The sequence below is a fragment of the Thermobia domestica genome, chromosome 16 (genome assembly GCF_964235325.1).
Source record: "Thermobia domestica chromosome 16, izTheDome1.hap1.1, whole genome shotgun sequence".
NCBI lineage: Eukaryota > Metazoa > Arthropoda > Insecta > Zygentoma > Lepismatidae > Thermobia > Thermobia domestica.
Window position 1 is genome coordinate 82,529,001 of NC_137469.1, and position 22,257 is coordinate 82,551,257.

At 29.4% G+C, this 22,257-nt stretch overlaps 1 protein-coding gene across 2 annotated transcripts in view; it reads left to right on the forward strand.

Annotated features, from left to right (window-relative positions):
• The window catches only part of LOC145672774 (uncharacterized), a 112,051-nt gene that overhangs the window by 40,855 nt on the left and 48,939 nt on the right, over window positions 1–22,257 (forward strand). For both annotated transcript variants that reach the window (XM_081741940.1, XM_081741941.1), the window contains exons 5-6: window positions 11,283–11,387; window positions 15,454–15,523. In XM_081741940.1, the coding sequence (XP_081598066.1) occupies window positions 11,283–11,387; window positions 15,454–15,523 (175 nt within the window). The remainder of the gene's footprint in view (window positions 1–11,282; window positions 11,388–15,453; window positions 15,524–22,257) is intronic.

A 22,257-nucleotide genomic window follows, 5' to 3' on the forward strand; every position in this document is an offset into this window, starting at 1 on the left:
TATAAATTGTTATATAGATTGAATTATTGTTCGAATTATAGATTAAGTTATAGAATGTTATATTGATTAAATTATATAGATGAACAGTGTTTGAATTGTAGAAGTTATTATATAGATTGATTATAGATTGAATTATAGATTGAAGTTCATGATCAATTATAGTATTAATCAACAACAGCGTTAATTATAGTATTAATCATCAAATACCGACACCTGTTAATTATAGTATTAATCATCAAATATCGACACCCGTTAATTATAGTATTAATCATCAAATATCGACAACAGCATCAAACAAACATATGCTTGAATTATAGTTTGAATTAGGTTGATCTTTAGAATGATGTTGTTAGTTGATGTAGTGTTTCAATTATAGATTGAGGTTAATAATTTTCCATATAATAAATAGTATGATGTATTGTGTTAAGTGTAAGAAATCAACAGATACAAAAATAGATAACATTAGAATAGAACAAACAAAGAATGGAAGATATGTTAAGAAAGGTATATGTGTTGTATGTGGTACTAATAAATCCCAATTCATTAAAAACTCCGATTGACTATATGAAGGTGAAGGTATTAGAGAAGATATTACAGAAGAAATTCATAAACCATCTAGAAAAAATTATCCTAGGTTAAGTGTTATTGTTAAAGGTATAGATGATTTATGGCAAGCAGATCTTGTGGAAATGGATAGTGGTGTGTTAAAAGGTGTTTCAAAATCAAATAAAGGTTATAAGTATTTGCTAACGATTATAGATGTGTTTTCAAAATATGCATTTGCTGTTCCTGTTAAAGATAAGAGTGGTAAGAATGTTACAGAAGCATTTGAATCAGTGTTAAAAGTAAGAAAACCTAATAATTTACAAACTGATCAAGGTAAAGAGTTTTATAATAAAGAATTTGAAGATTTGATGGGAAAAAACAATATCAATCATTACTCAACATATAGTGGTAAAAAAGCTTCTGTTGTTGAAAGATTTAACAAAACACTTAAACAAAATATGTGGAAGAAATTTACTGTTCAAGGTAATTATAAATGGTTAAAAATATTGCAAGGTTTAGTTGATGAATATAATAACAAAGTACATAGAACAATTGGTGTGAAACCTGTAGAAGTAAATAAGAAAAATGAGCATGTGATATTGAATAAAGTGTATAAGAAAGAATATAAACGTGTTAAACCTAAATACAAATTAGGTGATCATGTTCGTATAAGTAAAATTAAAGGATTGTTTGACAAAGGTTATACACCAAATTGGTCAGCAGAAGTGTTTGTTATTAACGAGGTTATCCCATCTAATCCACCAACATATAAAATTAAAGATTTAAACAATGAAGAAGTTAAAGGAAGATTTTATGAACCAGAATTATTGAAAACTAAATATAAGGATGAGTATTTGGTTGAAAAAATATTGAGAAAGAAAGGTAATAAAGTGTTTGTTAAATGGTTAGGGTTTGATAATTCACATAATAGTTGGATAGATAAAGAAAATGTTGTAGTGTAAATTTAATGTGTTTAACTTTTATGAATATTTTCATACAAGGTAATAAAGTGTTTGTTAAATAATTAGGGTTTATTAAATGGTTAGGGTTTAATAATTTACATAATAATTAAATGATTAGGGTTTATTAAATGGTTAGGGTTTAATAATTTACATAATAATTAAATAAATAATTTGCATTAATAATTAAATAAATAATTTGCATAATAATTAAATAATTAGAGTTTACTAAATGGTTAGGGTTTAATAATTTACATAATATAATATTATAAATGTTGCAGTGTAATTTAATGTGTTTAACTTTTATAAATATTTTCATAAAAGGTAATAAAGTGTTTATTAAATGGTTAGGGTTTAATAATTTACATAATATAATATTATAAATGTTGCAGTGTAATTTAATGTGTTTAACTTTTATAAATATTTTCATAAAACGTAATAAAGTGTTTATTAAATGGTTAGGGTTTAATAATTTACATAATATAATATTATAAATGTTGCAGTGTAATTTAATGTGTTTAACTTTTATAAATATTTTCATAAAAGGTAATAAAGTGTTTATTAAATGGTTAGGGTTTAATAATTTACATAATATAATATTATAAATGTTGCAGTGTAATTTAATGTGTTTAACTTTTATAAATATTTTCATAAAATTTAATAAAGTGTTTATTAAATGGTTAGGGTTTAATAATTTGCATAATAATTAAATAAATAATTTGCATAATAATTAAATAAATAATTTGCATTAATTATTAAATAAATAATTTGAATAATAATTAAATAAATAATTTGCATAATAATTAAATAATTAGAGTTTATTAAGTGGTTAGGGTTTAATAATTTGCATAATAATTAAATAAATAAAAATAATATAATATTATAAATGTTGTAATGTAATTTAATTTGTTTAAACATGAAAAATATTATGAAAATGAATTTAAAAATCTGGTGAATATAAAAAACGATACAGTGTTTCTTCATATAAGGTGTGTTATTATATGGAAAAACACAGTATCGTTTTTTTTATGTCGACATTAACAGCTGTATTAGAAAAATAAGTTGCTAATGTTGGTATAAAAATATTATGAAAATGAATTAAAAAATTTAGTGAATATAAAATTACGATACAGTGTTTTTCCATATAAAATGAGTATGAATAATGTTAATTTTACTGGTGAGGAGATGAAGGAGATGTCAATTACAAAACTAAAACAAATATGTAGTCAAGAAAATCCGCGGCTATAGTTATTTAAATAAGAGTGAATTAATCAAAAAATCGAACAATACCAAAATGAACCAGATGAATTGAAAGTTATATACACAATGAAAGTTGATGAACTAAAAAACCATTGTAAAAGGAAGGGGATAAAAGGTTATTCTAAATTAAGAAAGGCTGAACTTATTGACCGTATTATAAAATATGAAGATGAACAAAACAGATCACAAATTAGAAACATATTTCCATTTAAACAAGATGTTTTTGAAGAATCCAAACCACAACGAATACCAATTAAAGTAGAAACAAAGGAAACAGCAATACAGAAACGATTACAAACCATCACAATTGAAAACATAGGAGGATATAAAGATCCAGTGAAGTTTTTAAATATAAGTGGGAAAGTAGTTATTAACAAAATCAAGGAAGAATTAAAGCACCATCCATTAAAAGTCAACCTTGTATTCATTTGTGATTATATTAAAGATAAAGAAGTACAAGAACGCAATTTTAAAACTATGAATGAAAGAATATTACAATCAACTGACTTAGATGAATATATAACCTATGCTAAACAAAAACTATGTAGAGAGATGGAGGAATTTCAAGGAAGAGGTTCAGGTTGGTCATTACATCAAATTAAATATTTAGAAATCAGATTAAATAAATATGTACCATTACGAGCTTCTTCCTATATTGACCTTCCTAAACCAATTAAAGATAAAAAAGCAGTGATTAATGTTCAAAATAAAGATAATAAATGTTTCTTATATTCTATTGCATGTTATTTAAAACCTATAGATCATCAATCACATCCTCAACGGCCTTCAAACTATACAGAAATTGTGGATGAATTACAAGAGAAATATTGTAAGGGTATTGAATTTCCTGTACAATTAAAAGATATAGTAAAGTTTGAAAAAAGAAGTAACATATCCATTAACGTGTATACCTATGATGATGAATATAATATATACCCACTTCAAATCACAAAAAATAAGCAGGATAAACACATCAATTTATTATATGTAAAAGATGAAAATAATGATCACTTTTGTTGGATAAAGGATTTATCAAGATTAATAAGAAGTTAAGTAACAAAGCATAAGGAAAAATTATACTTTTGTGATAGGTGTTTAACAAGACATTTTAGAAATGAGATACAATTACAAGAACATGAACTATATTGTATGGAATCTGTTAGAATAGAACTTCCAAAACCATATGACAATCAAATACAGTTCCAAAATTATAATAGATCATTTAGAGTACCATTTGCGATATATGCCGATTTTGAATGTTTGTTATGTAAAATGGAAGTAGACCATAATTGTTCTAAAACTGTGAAGTATCAAAAGCATTTACCAATGAGTTTCTGTTATTATATCAAATACTCAAATGGTGTGTATAAAAGTCCTGTTAGTTATATTGGTTTAGATGCTGCAAAGGTGTTTGTGGAGAAGTTAAAACAAGAAGCAATAGAAATAAAGAAAATATATAACAAAAGAGTTAAAATGAATGGTCTAACTAAAGATGAAGAAAATGGATATAATAATTCCAATAGTTGTCATATATGTGAGAGAAACTTGAATGATTTACCACCAGCAATTGAAAAACAAATAAATATGTTAAATAAGAAAATACAATTCGCTAAAGATAATGATAGCATGGTTGAAAAGTTAGAAGAATGGAAACATGAATTAGGTAAATGTTTGAAGAATATAAATATAAATAAAGCAAAAGTAAGAGATCATGATCATTTAACTGGGAAGTTTAGAGGTGCAGCTCACAGTTATTGTAACTTAAGCTATCGAAATCCTAATTTTATTCCAGTATTTATTCACAACTTAAGTGGTTATGATACTCACCTGTTTGTTAAAGAACTTGCTTATGATAAGAATGAAATAAAACTAATTGCAAATAATGAGGAAAAATATATAACATACTCAAAATATGTGAAGGTTGATAAAAAGAATGGAATTAATTTACGATTTCTAGATTCATTTAGGTTTATGCCAAGGAGTTTAGCAGAACTAGCAAATAACCTTACAAAAGAACAATATAGAGAAACGTCAAAGTACTTCCCTAATGATTTGTTAGATTTAGTAATTAAAAAAGGTGTGTACCCATATGATTATATTGACTCAATTGAAAGATTAGAAGAAACAAAACTACCTTCAAAAGAAATGTTCTTTAATAAACTTACTAAAACCCACATCAGTGATGAAGATTATCAGCATGCGAAAAATGTTTGGAAGTCATTCAATATTAAAAATCTAGGTGAATATACAGAACTTTATAACAAGACAGATGTATTAATATTAGCTGATGTATTTGAAAGTTTTAGAGATGTGTGTTTAAAAGCATATGGTTTAGATCCTGCTTGGTATTTCACTGCTCCTGGTTTATCGTGGGATTCAATGTTAAAGATGACTAAGATCAAACTAGAAATGTTAACTGACTATGACAAAATATTAATGATAGAAAAAGGTATAAGAGGTGGAATTTCACAATGTAGTAAGAGATATGTAAAAGCAAATAATAAGTATATGGAAAATTATAACAAAGACGAACCTTCAAAGTATTTAGCTTATCTACATGCAAATAATTTATATGGATGGGCTATGAGTCAGTACATGCCTTACAAAGACTTTAAATGGGTTCAACCTTACATAAACATAATGAATGTTCCAGATGATTCAGAAACTGGCTACATATTAGAAGTTGATTTAGAATATCCAGAATACTTACATGATAAACATACAAATCTGCCATTAGCTCCAGAAAATGTGTCCACCAGGATCGAAACATTCAAAATTATTAACAACCCTTTACAATAAAGAAAGATATGTTATTCATTACAGAAACTTAAAACTATATATGTCACTTGGGATGATATTAAAGAAAATTCATAGAATATTGGAGTTCAAGCAATCAAACTGGTTAAAGGAATATATTGATCTAAATACAAATATGAGAACAAAAGCTAAGAATGATTTCGAGAAAGATTTTTACAAGTTAATGAACAATAGCGTATTTGGTAAAACAATGGAAAACATTAGAAAGAGGCCATCTATTACCTTAGAATGTGATCCAATGAGGGTGGAAAAGTTAATAGCAAAACCGAACTTTGATTACAGGACAATATTTACTGAAGATTTGTGTGCGATACATATGAAAAAAGAAAAATTGACCTTCAACAAACCTATATATGTTGGTATGAGTGTGCTAGATTTGTCAAAACTATTAATGTATGACTTCCATTACAATATTATGAAACCTAAATATGATATTGATATAGGGTTATGTTATATGGATACTGATAGTTTTATATATGAAATTAATATAGATGATTTCTACAAAGACTTAAAAGAAATCGTTGATTTATTTGATACAAGTGAATATGGAAAGGATAATCAATATGGAATACCATTAGTAAACAAAAAAGTATTAGGAAAGATGAAGGATGAAAACAATGGTAAAATAATGACAGAATTTATTGGGTTAAGATCAAAGATGTATGCCTTTAAAGTTGAAAATAAAGAGAAGAAAAAAGCAAAAGGAATAACAAAATGTGTAGTATCAAAAGAGTTACAATTTGATGATTATAAGCAAACCCTATTCAATGATGTGAAAACATACAAAAATATAAATCTAATTCGAAGTTGTAAGCATGATGTATATACCATAGCTGTAAATAAGTTAGCATTAGATTCGAATGATGATAAAAGATATATACTAGAGGGTGGTATAAGTACATTAGCTTGGGGGCATTATAAGATATAGTTAAAATGTATTTAAGTGTAGTTTAGTTTTAGGTCATATTAATTAACTTTTATGTGTAGTTTAGTTTTAGGTCATATTTAATTAACTTTTATGTATAGTGTAGTTTAGTTTTAGGTCATATTTAATTAACTTTTATGTATAGTTTAGTTTAGTTTTAGGTCATATTTAATTTACTTTTATGTATAGTTTAGTTTATTTTTAGGTCATATTTAATTAACTTTTATCTATAGTTTAGTTTTAGGTCATATTTAATTAACTTTTATGTAAAGTTTAGTTTATTTTTAGGTCATATTTAATTAACTTTTATGTATAGTTTAGTTTTAGGTCATATTTAATTAACTTTTATGTATAGTTTATTTTTAGGTCATATTTAATTAACTTTTATGTATAGTTTAGTTTTAGGTCATATTTAATTAACTTTTATGTATAGTTTAGTTTTAGGTCATATTTAATTAACTTATGTATAGTTTAGTTTATTTTTAGGTCATATTTAATTAACTTTTATGTATAGTTTATTTTTAGGTCATATTTAATTAACTTTTATGTATAGTTTAAAGTCATATTTAATTAACTTATGTATAGTTTAGTTTATTTTTAGGTCATATTTAATTAACTTTTATGTATAGTTTATTTTTAGGTCATATTTAATTAACTTTTATGTATAGTTTATTTTTAGGTAAAATTTATATTTTTAAGTCATAAAAGTTGTTTTTGTAATTTTATCCTTAGACATAGGCAACCAGTAATGCATGAAAATAATTGTTTTGTAGTCTAGTATTTATGTCCTGTTTACATTTCCTTAATACATTCTTACATAGTGAAGATTTTTGATTTTTTATAATTTTATCCTTAGACATAGACAACCAGTACCGCGTTAGAAAAAAATTATAAGAAAATAGAAACCATTTACCGTTTGAATTTTGAAAATCGGTTAATATTTGACGATTTTATAGCAAGTTCAAAATTTCGGGAATTTTTTACGGGTTTATTTTTGAGTTTTCGGGAAAATGTTATTTTTTAAAAAAGTCTTAGAATTTTATTTGACTTATGGTAGTATTTTTATTTTTTCGATTTGTTGAAATTTTGTGGAGATATTGAAAAGGGAAAAGTATCCTTTGGGTTATGCAACCATTTATGCATTTTAAAAAATTGGTTATGTTATTAGTATTCATTTACCGTTTGAATTTTTGAAATCGGTTAATTAGGAGCCGAGGAATTAATTAATAACGTTATTTGGGGGTGGCACTGTAAGTGTTGCCAACTCACTTTTAACAATTATCATATTTATTAGTAGTGGGGTGGACTCATCCCTATATGTTTTAAAGCGATATCTTGAAAAATTAAAATCCTGGAACGTTCCAAAAAAATATATGGAGTTGGATACACTGATTTTTTCTTTTTTGAACATTGATGTTTTAGCTATATTTACCACCTAGGTGACTATGATCAATAAGTTACTCACTCACTCAATAGATGGTGTGGCATGTAGTATGTTTCAGAGTAATAAAAGCTAGAGAGTTGCGGACAGATTTTGTTTCAAGAATTTTCTTCAAAGTGATGATTGTGAATCGAAAAAAGCGGGACTGACAAGAAGCCGTGACACCTAGGACAGACAGCCTGGACAGACAGCCAGGACGGACAGTTTTGGTGTTGTTATTATTACATACTCAGAAGAAAGAGAGAAGGAAACTGATTTGTAAATGTGTGCGTGTGTTGTGTTGGGTTGTATAAATACAGGCGGCAAAATGCTAAATTCGTTATTTTTTATCCGATTTTGATAATTCAAACGGCATTTAAAAGAGTATGTATCAGAGTTTAAAACGCAATTGTTTATTCTTGTTAAATGCTGTTAGATTTAGTAATTTTTTGTTTTTGTAACTAGATTTAGTGATTTTTTGTAACCAAATTTAGTGACTTTTTGAAGTCAAAACCGGTTATAACCAGATTTTATAACTAGATTTAGTGATTTTTTAAAGTCAAAACCGGTTATAACTAGATTTTGTAACCAGATTTAGTGATTTTGTAACTTGATTTAGTGATTTTTTGTATCCAGATTTAGTGATTTTTTGTAACTAGATTTAGTGATAGAATGCATTAGAAGTTATTATGAGTAAGATAGAAGTTATTTGAGATGTGATAGAAGTTATTTGGGAAATAGGGAGTGCGGTAGAAATTATTAGGGGTAGTTTAGAAGTTATTTGGAGGTAGGGGGATGCGCTATTGTTATTAGGGGTGCGCTATTATTATTGATGGTGTGCTAGATTGTTATTGGAAATGATGAAGTGGCGCAGAATCCCCATCCCACACCTACTACCGTGAAACCAGCACCAAACCACAAGACATGGTGCGGCCATATCTCATTAAAGATGCCGGATGTCGCAGACTGTTGTGGCTGGTACAGCGGGGGACACTTCTAAATGGTACAGCCATATGGAGATTTACGGCTAAGGTGTACCATTTAAAAGTGTCCCCCGCTGTACAACAGGATAGGGCGCAAAGTGTGGACAAAGTACAAATGTACCTGAGCACACAATTAACCATACACTAGTAAATATGAGCCTCCGCAGCTGTTGTTTCATATGTGTACACCATACCTTTAGCTACCTATAAAGGTCTTATTGCTTCTATGCCAAACCGCATTGCTGCTGTCCTGTGAACAAACGGTGGACATACTTTTATATTAGGTAGGTGATCATAATATTCTGGTTGTCACTGTACAATATATTAGTTTATGTGAAGAAAACTTGGTAGTTCTGTTAATTAAAGTATTTGGGAATTACAGGACACTTATCACAAAGAAATACTAAAATATGCGTGTCTAAAAATATTAAGAAAACAATCGTGACATAAAGTAAAGAAACTACAATTTTAGATATTTTCTAACATAGCATACTTACATCAACAGGAATTTGGGTGTGCATTCACAAATTCAGTGGCAAAAGATACTCTGAATCTACGGTAATACACACAGAATGTCTTTATTGTAAATCTAAAGAATGACGTTCTATTTTCGTTTGTGTCTTATGGAAGATCGTTGCGGGGGGGGGGGGGGGAAGAGCCACTATACTTATGAAAAGCAGTTTGCGACCGCCCTGACAGTGAGAAACGAAATAATAATTAGAGCAGCTTCTCTTAGCATCTCTCGCCCAGAAGAGACTCGATGTATTTTCAATTTATTCTGAGAGCAGCTTCAACCATGGGGCCTCATTAAATAGTCGATTTGAAAGATATAGTTTATGTTTCAAATTCTGAAATAATTAAAAAACGTTTAATTTGACAATATCGCCCTATATATATATATATATATATATATATGTGTGTGTGTGTGTGTGTGTGTGTGTGTGTGTGTGTGTGTGTGTTACTTCCGTTCTTCCTTACCAAGTGTTGAATACTTCCAATCATAGCTTTCCTGTCTCATTGAATCTCCTGCGAATTTATTCGATGAAGAGATAAGCAAATCCTTACAACAATCTTCTCAGATCATTCCAGTCTTCTTTTCCTTTTCCATATTTATGTCTTCCAAACTTCCGTTGAAACTGAGCTATTAAATGGAATAGGTTGGCAATGAAGCACAGAATAGTAGATAGGTAGTTTAATTTTGGAAAACTGCCTGCAGATGGCAGGAAAAGCTTGTTTGGTATGACACTTTGCATTGAATTGCATGCGAATCTTAAAATCCTTTTCCAGTTTATTCAAAAGTTAGAACATATGACAGCATCATATTCCACCGAGCCGTTCAAATATTGAAGAACTCTGGTCTGACGCAATCTATTCAGGAACTGACGCAATCTGGGACAATATTAAAACGAAATAGATACATATTGCTAAGTGTCAAGGATGATGGAACAATATTACAAACAAAATAGATATATATTGCTAAGTGTCAAGGATGATGGGAGAATGTTGCTACATGTGAAAGATGATGGGAGAATATTACAAACAAAATAGATATATATTGCTAAGTGTCAAGGATGATGGGACAGTATTACAAACAGAATAGATATATATTTCTAAGTGTCAAGGAGATGGGAGAGTATTACAAACAAAATATATACCGTATATATTGCTGTGTCATAGAAGATGGGAGCATATTACAAACAAAATAGATATATATTGCTAAGTGTCAAAGACGATGGGAGAATATTACAAACAATATAGATATATATTGCTAAGTGTCAAGGATGATGGGGCAGTAATACAAACAGAATAGATATATATTGCTAAGTGTCAAAGACGATGGGAGAATATTACAAACAATATAGATATATATTGCTAGGTGTCAAGGATGATGGGGCAGTATTACAAACAGAATAGATATATATTTCTAAGTGTCAAGGAGATGGGAGAGTATTACAAACAAAATAGATATATATTGCTGAAAGACGGGAGAATATTACAAGTGCCATGGAAGACGGGAGAATATTACAAACAAAATAGATATATATTGCTAAGTGTCAAAGACGATGGGAGAATATTACAAATAAAATAGATATATATTAATAAGTGTCAAGGATGATGGAAGAGTATTACAAACAAAACAGATATATATATATATATATAGATCTATATTGCTAAGTGTCAAGGATGGTGGGACAATATTAGAAACAAAATAGATATATATATTGCTAAGTGTCAAGGATGATGAGAGAATATTACAAAAAAATAGATATATATTAATAAGTGTCAAGGTTGATGGGAGAATACTACAATCCAGGATCCTAAAAAGATACAACATTAAACGTAATTTATCTTTTATCTTTTCTAAAAATTAGAACAATGTTGAGAAATACATCGTCCAAAGCTGCGGCTGCTTGCTATGAGAAATTGCTGATGGTCTCTCAGGATTTCTTCCCGGTGCTTATGCATTCCATTATTGAGTAAGTAGCTAATACCTTAAAATATTGTAATATATTTCGAAGTATTTTCAGATTGATATTTACTGCCATGTGCACTTGTCGAGAACATGTTAACTTCATAAGTAAAACCAGCAGTTGTGACACCGAAAACGACAGGTAAAATGACAAAATGAATTTTAAAAATGGAAGTTTTTATTATGGAAAAATAATATACAGGGTGTTTCCAAACAACACCGGCAACGTTTGGGAGGTGATTCCTGGCACCAAAATAAGACGAAAAGTATAGACCAACCTGGGTGCACAAATGCTTACTTTCGGAGCTATAGGCTGCCGAAAACAAGAAAAAATGAACTTTAAAGGTCCGTAGCTCTAAAACTATAGGGCCTGCCGTAGTCGGGTCAAGACTTTACAAAGGAACTAATATGTGCTCTATCCACAAATTCATGCTTCAGAATCCTGCAGTACTTCCGCAACAATATTTATAGAGGTAATTAGTGAGTACTTCAGATTATATGTCCGTAACCAAACTGCCTGTACAAAAATTGTTGCGTGAGTACCTTAGGATTCTCAAACATGTATTTTTAGATAGAGCACGTATTAGTTCCTAAGTAAAGTCTTGACCCGACTACGGTATGTCCCATAGTTTAGGAGCTATAGACCTTTAAAGTTCATTTTTTTCATGTTTTCGGCAGCCTATAAATCCGAAAGTAAGCATTTGTGCACCCAGGTTGGTCTATACTTTTCGTCTTATTTTGGTGTCAGGAATCACCTCCCAAACGTTGTTGGTGTTGTTTTCAAACACCCTGTATTATTTGATTTTACGTCAGTAATTACAGAAAGAGGTTGCGTAAATGCATTCATCTTCATTAAGAATTATAAGTAACTCTAATTAGTAGGTGTGACTTAAAAGCGGGCTGCGTTTGCTCAATGATGGAACGCTCACTTCTAACGTATTGTTCCACTATGATTTCTAACTCAGTACTGAATCATACAGGTAATTTCAACGTTTTTACAATTGATCACATGCTAATTTCACTAACTTTTCTGACCTTATCCAAACATTACGCAATTTTTATTGTTGATTGCACAGTACTATGCAATTATAGTCTCTAAACATTTAATAATGTATTCTAGAACTATTAAAGCAATTAAATTTTAAGTAATAATTATTTTCCTTAAGATATTGTGTTTCAATAGTTTATTGTTTCATTAATTTATTAAGTTTGAGTAGAATATAACTAAATTTAAAAGTAAACTGTAAACTCAACAAAGTAACAATATTTGGTTATATAAAATAATCAATTTTAAGAAAAAAGACATGTTAGTTGAAAATAGTTAAACAAAAGGAAACTTAACAAACAAGAAAATTATAATAAAGAACATGTTAAAATTAAACGCAAGAAATTTAATAAAGTTAAACCAAAGAAATTCAAAGAATAGAGAAATGCTAGTAAAGAGAATACTAAAATTCAACAGTAAGAAATTTAACAAACAAAATACAACAAGGAGAGGTTAATTAAATATTAGTGAGGGAAAGTTAAAGAAACAAATTTCAAAAGAAAGAAACACTCAGTAAGAAGACGGTACAATTAAATAGAAAAGGTTAGTAAAAATAAAACTATAATTATATAAAAAATAATTTAAAACTTAGTAGAGAAGATAATAAAAATAAAAGAAAAATAACTTGCTAAAATAATAATATAGTTGAAAAGTAAAAAGGATATTAAAACAAAATAAGTTAACCAAAGGAATTTAACAAACAAGAAAGAAACATGGTTGAAGGGAAAGAAATATATTAAAGAGCAGAAAATGTTAGTATATTTTAGGAAATAAATTTAAAAGGAACTTGATAAAAAATAAAAAGTAATAACGTTAAGTTTGTAATTTTAAAAAATTTAATTACATATATCGTATGGTATTTTAATTTTTCACGTACATGTTACACAACATAATAATAATATATACTTCAGTGTAGAGGCGCAGAAAGTATTAACTGACAGAATAAAAATCATTAAATAGAAAGCAAAATTAACTAATAATAATAGTGCAAAACTTTAACATGAATATTTTTTTTATTTCTTACCGTTGTTCTTAACTTTTCCGAAGTAAATAATTGATAAAAAGTTGTTGTCTGTTCAAATTCTCTTAACTTATTTGTAGGTAAACTAACAGACCTCATGTGCTAGAATGTCCTAAAAGAAAAAAAATCATATTTATTAGCTTGACAATGTCTTTATAACAAATTTAAATTTTATTTGTATTACGTGTCTCAAAATATTTTTAACTGTTCGCTTTATACCTAAAAATACTTTGTTAAAATTTGTGAAAATATTAAAAGTTCAAAGTGTGTATTGTTCATAACACAACTTTGTATTACTACAATTATTAAATATATTTGTTGGCTTATACCTTATAGTTATCTAACTTTAATTTAATAATATTATCATATAATTATATAAATTTACATTACTATTTAAATTTTTATGAAGTTTGTATTAGTACGGGTTATTACTCTTGAGTGAAAATCTACAATTTAGAATCAGTAGCTAGTTCTTTAAAACATCAAAGAAACCCAGTTTTGTCGAATATTTTAAAAGTAGGTTTTCAAATTGTTTTAATCTCTCGTTTCAAACTTGAAATTCACAAGACAAAACGAAGCTTTGGAACATATTTTTAAAAAAATAGTACTAAAAATATTTCCTATTGAATTAAAATTGTTTGATTAAAATGAAAATAAAAATCGCAAGACAAAATTATATTTTGTAACATTTTGAATAACTAATAACGTTTCCCAGGTATGATTTGAATTATTCAAAGTGTCGTGTTTATTTATTCCCTCATATCACTACTAATAAGTTCGTTTTCAGAGAAATCTCATTGTTAAGTAAAAACGAAGTTTTGGAATTATTAATTCGATCGTTTTCATATGATTTTGGTCTCTTCTTTGAAACTTGAAACTCGTAAGACAAAACTATGTTTGCAACTTGTTGAAATTAGGATGCAGTAAAAGAAATTTTCTTAATGTTTTTTTTTAATTGCAACTTTAATTCGCTGAGAATCACAACCGAATTATTAACTTATTTAAGAAAGTTAAAATTGGACAAAGAAAAAATTGCAGTACATTATAGAAACTTAACGAATTAAAACATACCTTGATAAGTTATTAGATTCACTGTCGTAATACCAGAAGTATCACCAATGATAGCAGTATTAATTTGGAAATCTTAAATATAAAATATCTGTATAACATTTCAATGATTTTATCAAGTTGTATTATACGATTAAATTACTTAGATACAATTTGTTATGTGAATTACATTCATTAACAACATAAAAAAGATCTTAAGCACACAAGCAAAGAGCGTGTATGATACAATAAAGAAGAGGATAAATCTAACTTAGCTCAAATATTCAACTAAATTAGTAAAGAAGAAGAAAAAGATAAAAGAAATTACGTACTTGTATTCTACAATAATACACTTTACTAATTTCATTGACGGCAATCATGATTTGATTGTTTTTATTTAGTAAATCAAGGTAAACCCAAAAGAATAACTGTGACTTGCTTCATCATATATTTAAATAATAAATCAAATAAGACATTGATACATAATTAAAAATTTAAGAAACGGGTGAGTCCATGTTTCCTAACATGATTTAATCGACTCGTGTCCAGAAGAAACTTTTTTGCTAAAAACAAAGTCCTCAATGCCAGGTCAACATATAATTGTTAGCTATGAGATTGTTTAAAGTATGTAATGACCTCTATGATTACAATTACATTCTAAAATTAAATTATAATAAAATTAATTCATTCATCCTATCATTTGCATTCAGTTATTAATAATCTAATTTGGGTGAAAAAGTATTTGGATGCAAACGGACAGTATATCCATAAAGTACATATTTAGTTTTCTCTTTTTCTTTCCTTTTTTTACCCTTCGAAACGACAATTGCAGTGGGCACTTCATTCGCACCAAACTAATACAAAACAGATATAACACTAACATACGTATAATTTTATTCTCCTTAAGAAATATTTATGTGATATTTGTATTTGATTAATCACTTTCTAATCCAATTTCAGCTATATGGAACAAAATGATGGATGGAAAATTACTAGATTTGGAACAACTGTAATCGAGTTATTTCTTAAGGTACTTATTTTTTTTAGTATTTTTAAAGGTATACTATTTTCATTGCATTACCTGCTTTCAATATCCTCGTAATGTACTGTTTAAATTGCAATAAGAATTATTTTTTGTGCTAATTAATAATCTCATATCCCCACTTTAATATTTGTAGTTATATAGTAAGTTTCTAAGAAGTTAATATTTCTAAAGGCAAATCAGAAGCTGAGAAGTTAACGTAGACCATTAGCTTAGGAAGATGAGCATGAACTGTTTCAGTTAAATTGTATTCGCCAGAATATAATGGACACATTTATTTTTCTTTCTGTGCTATACACTTTTGAGTTTCTGAATCCATAAAGTTAGTTAGTTTGGTTCTTTTAACATACATTGACATACTCATTCGTAACAATCATTGACTTTGTACATAAAGATGCGCACGAGACAAGATTTGTGGCTGTCTCGACTCGAAAATGTGCTGTAAAAGTGATGTCTCTACTCGAAAAATGTATTTCTCTATTGGAAGAGCCGTGTCTCGACTCGAATTTAGTCAGAAGACCCTGTCTCGACTCGTCTCGTGCGCATCCCTATTTGTACATTAGTCGGCATTAATTGACTTTGTACATTTGAACTCTATACACTCACTGCTACTTTGCCTATTATATTGCTTCGTCTATTCGTCCAGAATTTCTAACCACGTAATCCACATACATCACCCTACAAAAACTGATCCAATCCACCACTGTGTGACAACCACATGTAACTCGTGAAAAAAACATATATTTCCTGTTCTTGTAAGATATTTTATTTAAACTTTGCACCAATAGACAATACATAATACCTTCTCTGTCGACAAATTTGTGTCCTCGAAGAAAGGTACCTACACTGTTTACTTTTTACAATGACGTTTTACACCATCAATAAGATGTTTGAATTTAATTATGTAACTGTATCTTCATTTCTATTTTCAATGCCTTTCTACATTTACCACACTGTCTGCTCAGTTCCTACAATTCGTTCCTCTCCACAAAACGTAGTAACTCTTCTGCTTCACCAACCTCCGTTGTCATAAAACTCAAGATCAAAATAGCATATCCCTCATATGGAAATATTATCTTTCAATACAAGGAACTATTGTCTTCATTACATCCTAATGCCTGACGTCAGCATACCTTCATTCAAAATAGTTCCAATAACATGGTAGAAATGGTTGTAAAGTGTCGGGAGATAAATGAACTTTTTCCAAATTATGGGCTAATTAATTTACATTTACTGGCACTTATGACCTTATTTTACTACCAAATTAAAAGATTGTATGGGTGGTTTTGTTAAAAATCCCGATATTTTAGCATATGCTTACGTACAACTAGATTTTTTTATTATAATTATGTAAAACTAGAGCACTTTAAGTGGGCGTGGCAGTTTGATATTATTTTAAATAAAGCATAAAAGGTTTAATTTTTCATATTATGCTAATGTATGGATATTACCGGAATCGACATTAATAGTAAGCCTAATTTTGATAACCGTTTAATTATTTTAATTGAACGGAATATTATATCTTATGATATCAAACTAGTTATGAAAAATCCAATATCCTATAATACATGTATAAATAAAATAAATAAATGAATACTTTTCGAACCGGAAGAAGATAACCTTTTACTTTACTTGGTGACGTCAGCACATCCTTTGTAGAACACGGACCGCACACGAAGAGAGCCGCGAGTAGAAGCGGAGTCACGATCCCGATGATTTTTTTCGAGGAAAACAATATTTAGTCCAGCTAAGTATACGATGTGTGGGTTATTTTTAACCACTAGCATGAGGTCTTCTAACGATGATTACTGTAATGTTTATATTTAGTTCCAGTAATATTTGAATATATTATAATTATAAATTTTAGTAATGATTTCTTATTATTATTATTATATAATTATGGATAATGAAAGCATACATTTTTATAAAAATACTTTCGTAAGTAATAATAGGAAGTGTAACGGTAGAACAGGGCTGACATCTATAATTGCCAAAGATAACCGTTTGCTCTCATTTTCCTAATGTTTCGGGATCGGTTTTTGCTCACCTTTTTTCCAATGCGCAATCTACCTAGGAAAAAACAGATTTTTTGTTCCGATAGAAGCAGGGTAAAAGAAACAGCTAAAAGTATATTCACCTGTCACCTGTTTGCAAGGCTATGAATTGCGTGGAAACCAGTTTTTCTGAAGCACAAGGCAAAGGGAGCTCGTATTTTGTTTAGCAGTAGAAAATAAAAATAAAGAAATTGTTTTTGATGTCAGATGTGAGACATGACTTGAATTTAACTCATTTTGGACGCACAAGACATTTATACTAGTGGATGACATACATTAGAGATCAAGTATAAGTGTTATGTTCCGGGAACAAACTTCGATGCATTACATAATTGTGTTGGTGAGCAATAAGTTAAGCTGTTTTTCTATTACTTTATATTACGTATGGCATAATTATTATATATACGAAGCGGCAATATAAACAATTTATTCTAAGTGGTATGTGTGAGGAACATTGCTTCCTAATAATTGGTATTAGTTATATTACTCGAAAACTATAAATAGAGAACCCACCGAAGTACGGGAAATTTTTAAAGCCCGTATTGCTTATTTAAAAGATATGGTCTGTAAAATAACTTACTGGCAGACAAAAACATAGGTTTGGCATAAATTTAGTTAACAGGAAATTGAGCCGGGGACCGCCCCCATTAGAAATGAATGTTGAATTAAGTTATGGATTGTAGTTGCAAAATTACCTGATCATCGTACACTGTAAAAAATCGTTGTGTTATTTCAACGACATGCCTATGTGTTAACACGATTGTGTTAAAAATATAACACAAACAAGTGGTTAGAACAGCTCGCTCTCCATTTGGATTGTGTGTTAAATGCCAGTAGTTGAAATGATACACAGCCTGTGTGTTAAATTAACACAAGTGTAGAATCTTCGGTGTTGTTTTCTGAGTTGCGAAATATGTTGGGCATCTAATTATAAAGGCTTATGAATTGAAGCTACGCGCAAACACAGCAAAAAGAAATACTTAAACAAATCCAGGCATACGCAAAATTTCAAAATGCAAACCGTGCGATGTGTTTTCAATAGTTTTACATAATGTTTCTGAAGAAACCCTAACAGCACAAGATATGCCAGGCATGTGCCATTTTGGTGTTCTAAATTCATCTCCCACATTTGATGCATTTATTGCTTCTTTTTCTGTGATTGTGTACTAGAAGCAACAAACGCGTCAACTTTATTAGATGGCAACTGGCGCCCATCATTTGAAAGTGAATATGGAAGAACTATAAAATAAAGTAAATACACAGTCGTCATTTTGTTATAAAATTAGGTCTACATGGCGAGCAGATTTTATCTTATCCCGAACGGTTATCGTCGAATATACGCGGCTTAAAGGAACATTCTAATTAGCCAAATTCAAAAGACCTCAACAATGTATCCCTTATAAGCGACGTTTTCTTCATCGCCTCCGTGGCCAAGTCAGAAGAGCACGCGGCTAGTAATTAAAAAGTTGGTGGTTCGTGTTTCCCCCCCCCCCCCGCTACTGGAGTACATTTTTTTCGAAAGTTGTACAGAAAATATTTGTCACTGTCGGAAAAAAAAAAGTCATATAAACTGCACATAAATTGTTCAATTTATAATTTTGCCTCTCTTGTTTTCAATATGAATAACTCAATGTGCTATAATATCAATTTCAATAAACTGCCTACATACATTTCTATTTTATGGTTGTTTGTGTTATTGTGTTTTTAATCCGAATAGCTAAGTGTACCAGACTAGTTTTCAGGAAGGTAAAGGTACATATATTAAATATACTGTAGTAATTTTTTTCTAGTACTGTATATTGTTATGATTACTCTATATACATTATTTAAAAGTAGCTGTCGTGCCATTGCTTATTAAAATTTTACAATCAAATAATACTAGAAATCCTATTATAAAAATACACCAATACCACTTATTTTCTGTAAGTTGTCCCCCTGTCTAAGTTGGCCACTTTTCAATGGAACTGATGGTGACCAACATAGAGAGGTTTCACTGTACTTCGTATTTACTTGAGATTTAATGACCAGTTACTGAGTTACGGTATATGCATGATGACCAGGTGTTGTAAGATACAAATTAATCTACTCAAAGTATTAAATAGTTTAACTTACAATCTTGTCCTAGTAATTTTGATTTTTCGTGTTAGAATCTGGTTCGAATCTTTGTTGCTATGAAACAGAATATATGTATACATTTTTTAAAAATATTTTTAACAATATAATCTAAATTATTATTGATCAATTATAGCGAAAGCTCGTACAAATATTTATATTTAAAAGCATTGTTTACACTTACAAAACTAAGACAAAACCTGTCCCAGAGTGGCGACTCAAGGATTTATTTCGTTCGGGTGTCATAAACGATATTGTGTGTCAATTTACGTATTTCTAAGTACTTGTACTGTAAATTCAGCATTTGAATAATGTTCCAGAAAGTCACACTGAGAAAAATATTGTAGGTGGCATACTTAAAAAGATAGATTACATGAGTAATTCCTGTAGTTTTTGGACTTAACGTACAACAGACGTATAACTGAAAACGCATGTTTCATAATACTTTCTGTATAAGTGTTATATCTATACGTACTTTCTGTATTAAACAATGTAGGCGATCAGGATCTCACATACAAATGGACGTATATAACATATAGCTGACGAAGGTAACATACTGTAAGTATATGCATGTGATATACGGAAAACTGTTAGATGTCAGACATCCTGCAACGACATGATGTAACATATGAGGGCAGTGCCTATGTAGCATACGGTTAACGTATGCTCCGTACTGATTTCTATAGTAAGCAAGAAGATACCGTATATTTGTACAATATACCGCTGTCCGGAGAACGGATTTTTCTCTGTGTAGGTCATGCGGATATGATGTGATATGCCAACACTAGTTCAGTACAACTTCACTATATATATAGTGTCACGAGTGTACACCAAATGAATCAGTTTGATTTGTATTGCGTGATAGTCTCTCAGTTACTATTGAAACCTGAAGTGGTCATAGGTATTTACAACTTTTAGTTTTAGTAGAGAGATTAATTGCAGAAAACCGCTTCTAGCTATCTATTACCGTTTTAACTCTATAGGGATCAATGTTAAACCAGAAATGGTTGATTTCTTCTACTTCATATTTTAGTAGAGATATAATGACGCTTTATTGATTGAAGAAAAACACATTTCGTTATTTATTACAGTTTTTAACCTATTGTAATGAACGTAAAAACGGGAAGTGATTGATTTCATTCACTTTTGGGTTGACTAGAAAGTTAATGATGTAAGATGGTGCTTATTCTTAGAACGCTAAATGGATTCCAAAACGCTATTCTCGTTCTGTAATATCGTTTTTAGTCTATTTAGATCAATATTGAAACCATAGCTTGTTGTGGATTTCTATTGCTTAGAGAACCGCTTTTCGTTATATACATGACCGTTTCTGATCTATAGTAATCAACGTAAAAACCGGAAATGATTGAATTCTACAACTTCCGGTTTTTATATATCACCTTCCTGAATAAAGTAGATTTCTAACCTTTGCCCCTCTTTATTTTGGCCAAAGTTGGTGGTGATCCAACAAACAGTCCTCCAGACTTTTTTTCCTCCCGAACGGACAGACACAATAAATATTAAAAGGAATTTTGGTAAACGAAACTCTTCAATTATATCAAGGTAATATTTGACATATAGCTACTTAGGCATATTCTAATTTTGGAGATTTATTAAATAATTGTGTTTTGGCATGGTTCGCGTATTACTGATGTAGGAAGATTAGTGTACATTGAATACTGTATAGTAGTCAGTTAATACAGTGTTCATCATTTATAAAATTGCGTTGAGTTTATTTGTATTTTCAACAAACTGTCTTATTTTTTTCTACGTGGGAAACTATCTTAATCCCATGGTCGTGATACGTAAATACAATTTTCAGTGCTGGAATAATTAAGCACTATATAATTCAATGAAAATGTGTTAAGTCGAATTTGGGTAATTAAAAGTTGTTGTTTTTTTCATTGGCTATACATTAATTAGTATTGGTCCTTATTTCGGAGTGAGGAAATAACAACATACAGGTAGACAAAATGAAATTTGTAATGAGATCTCAGAACAACATAAAAAAAAACAAACGAGTACCCCTTTATAAACGATCAGTACGACAAGCAACAACAGACTCATTCTTCTACTCAAGAGTGTACTTTTACGCATAAAAGACAAATCAAAATAATTGACCTGATTTCAGACATTTATTCTGTGAAATCTAACGAACATATGTTATTGTGAGATATGTGCTTTAGAAAGGTAAACTGTCAAAGTTTCCTTCAAACATATCAGAAGTGTTCTACGTGAACATTTCGCGTAACACGGCACAGATCAAGTTGATAGTCTATATCCCGCTAATCTTTTGTAGCATGTTGCGGGTCAATGTTAGCAATTCATTTCATGCTCGCTCCTGACTCTTAGTGGAAACACTGCGTGGAAACCAAACTTTGAAAGTTAACCTTTCGAAGCATATGTCTCACAATAACATACGTTTATTAGATATCACACAATAAATTTCTGAAATCGGGTACATATTTTTTGCTTGTCATGTACAGTATATAAACAAATAAGCCATCTGTTCCAGAAAACTAGAAAATATCAGTTCAGTCGGTGAGTGAAAACAAG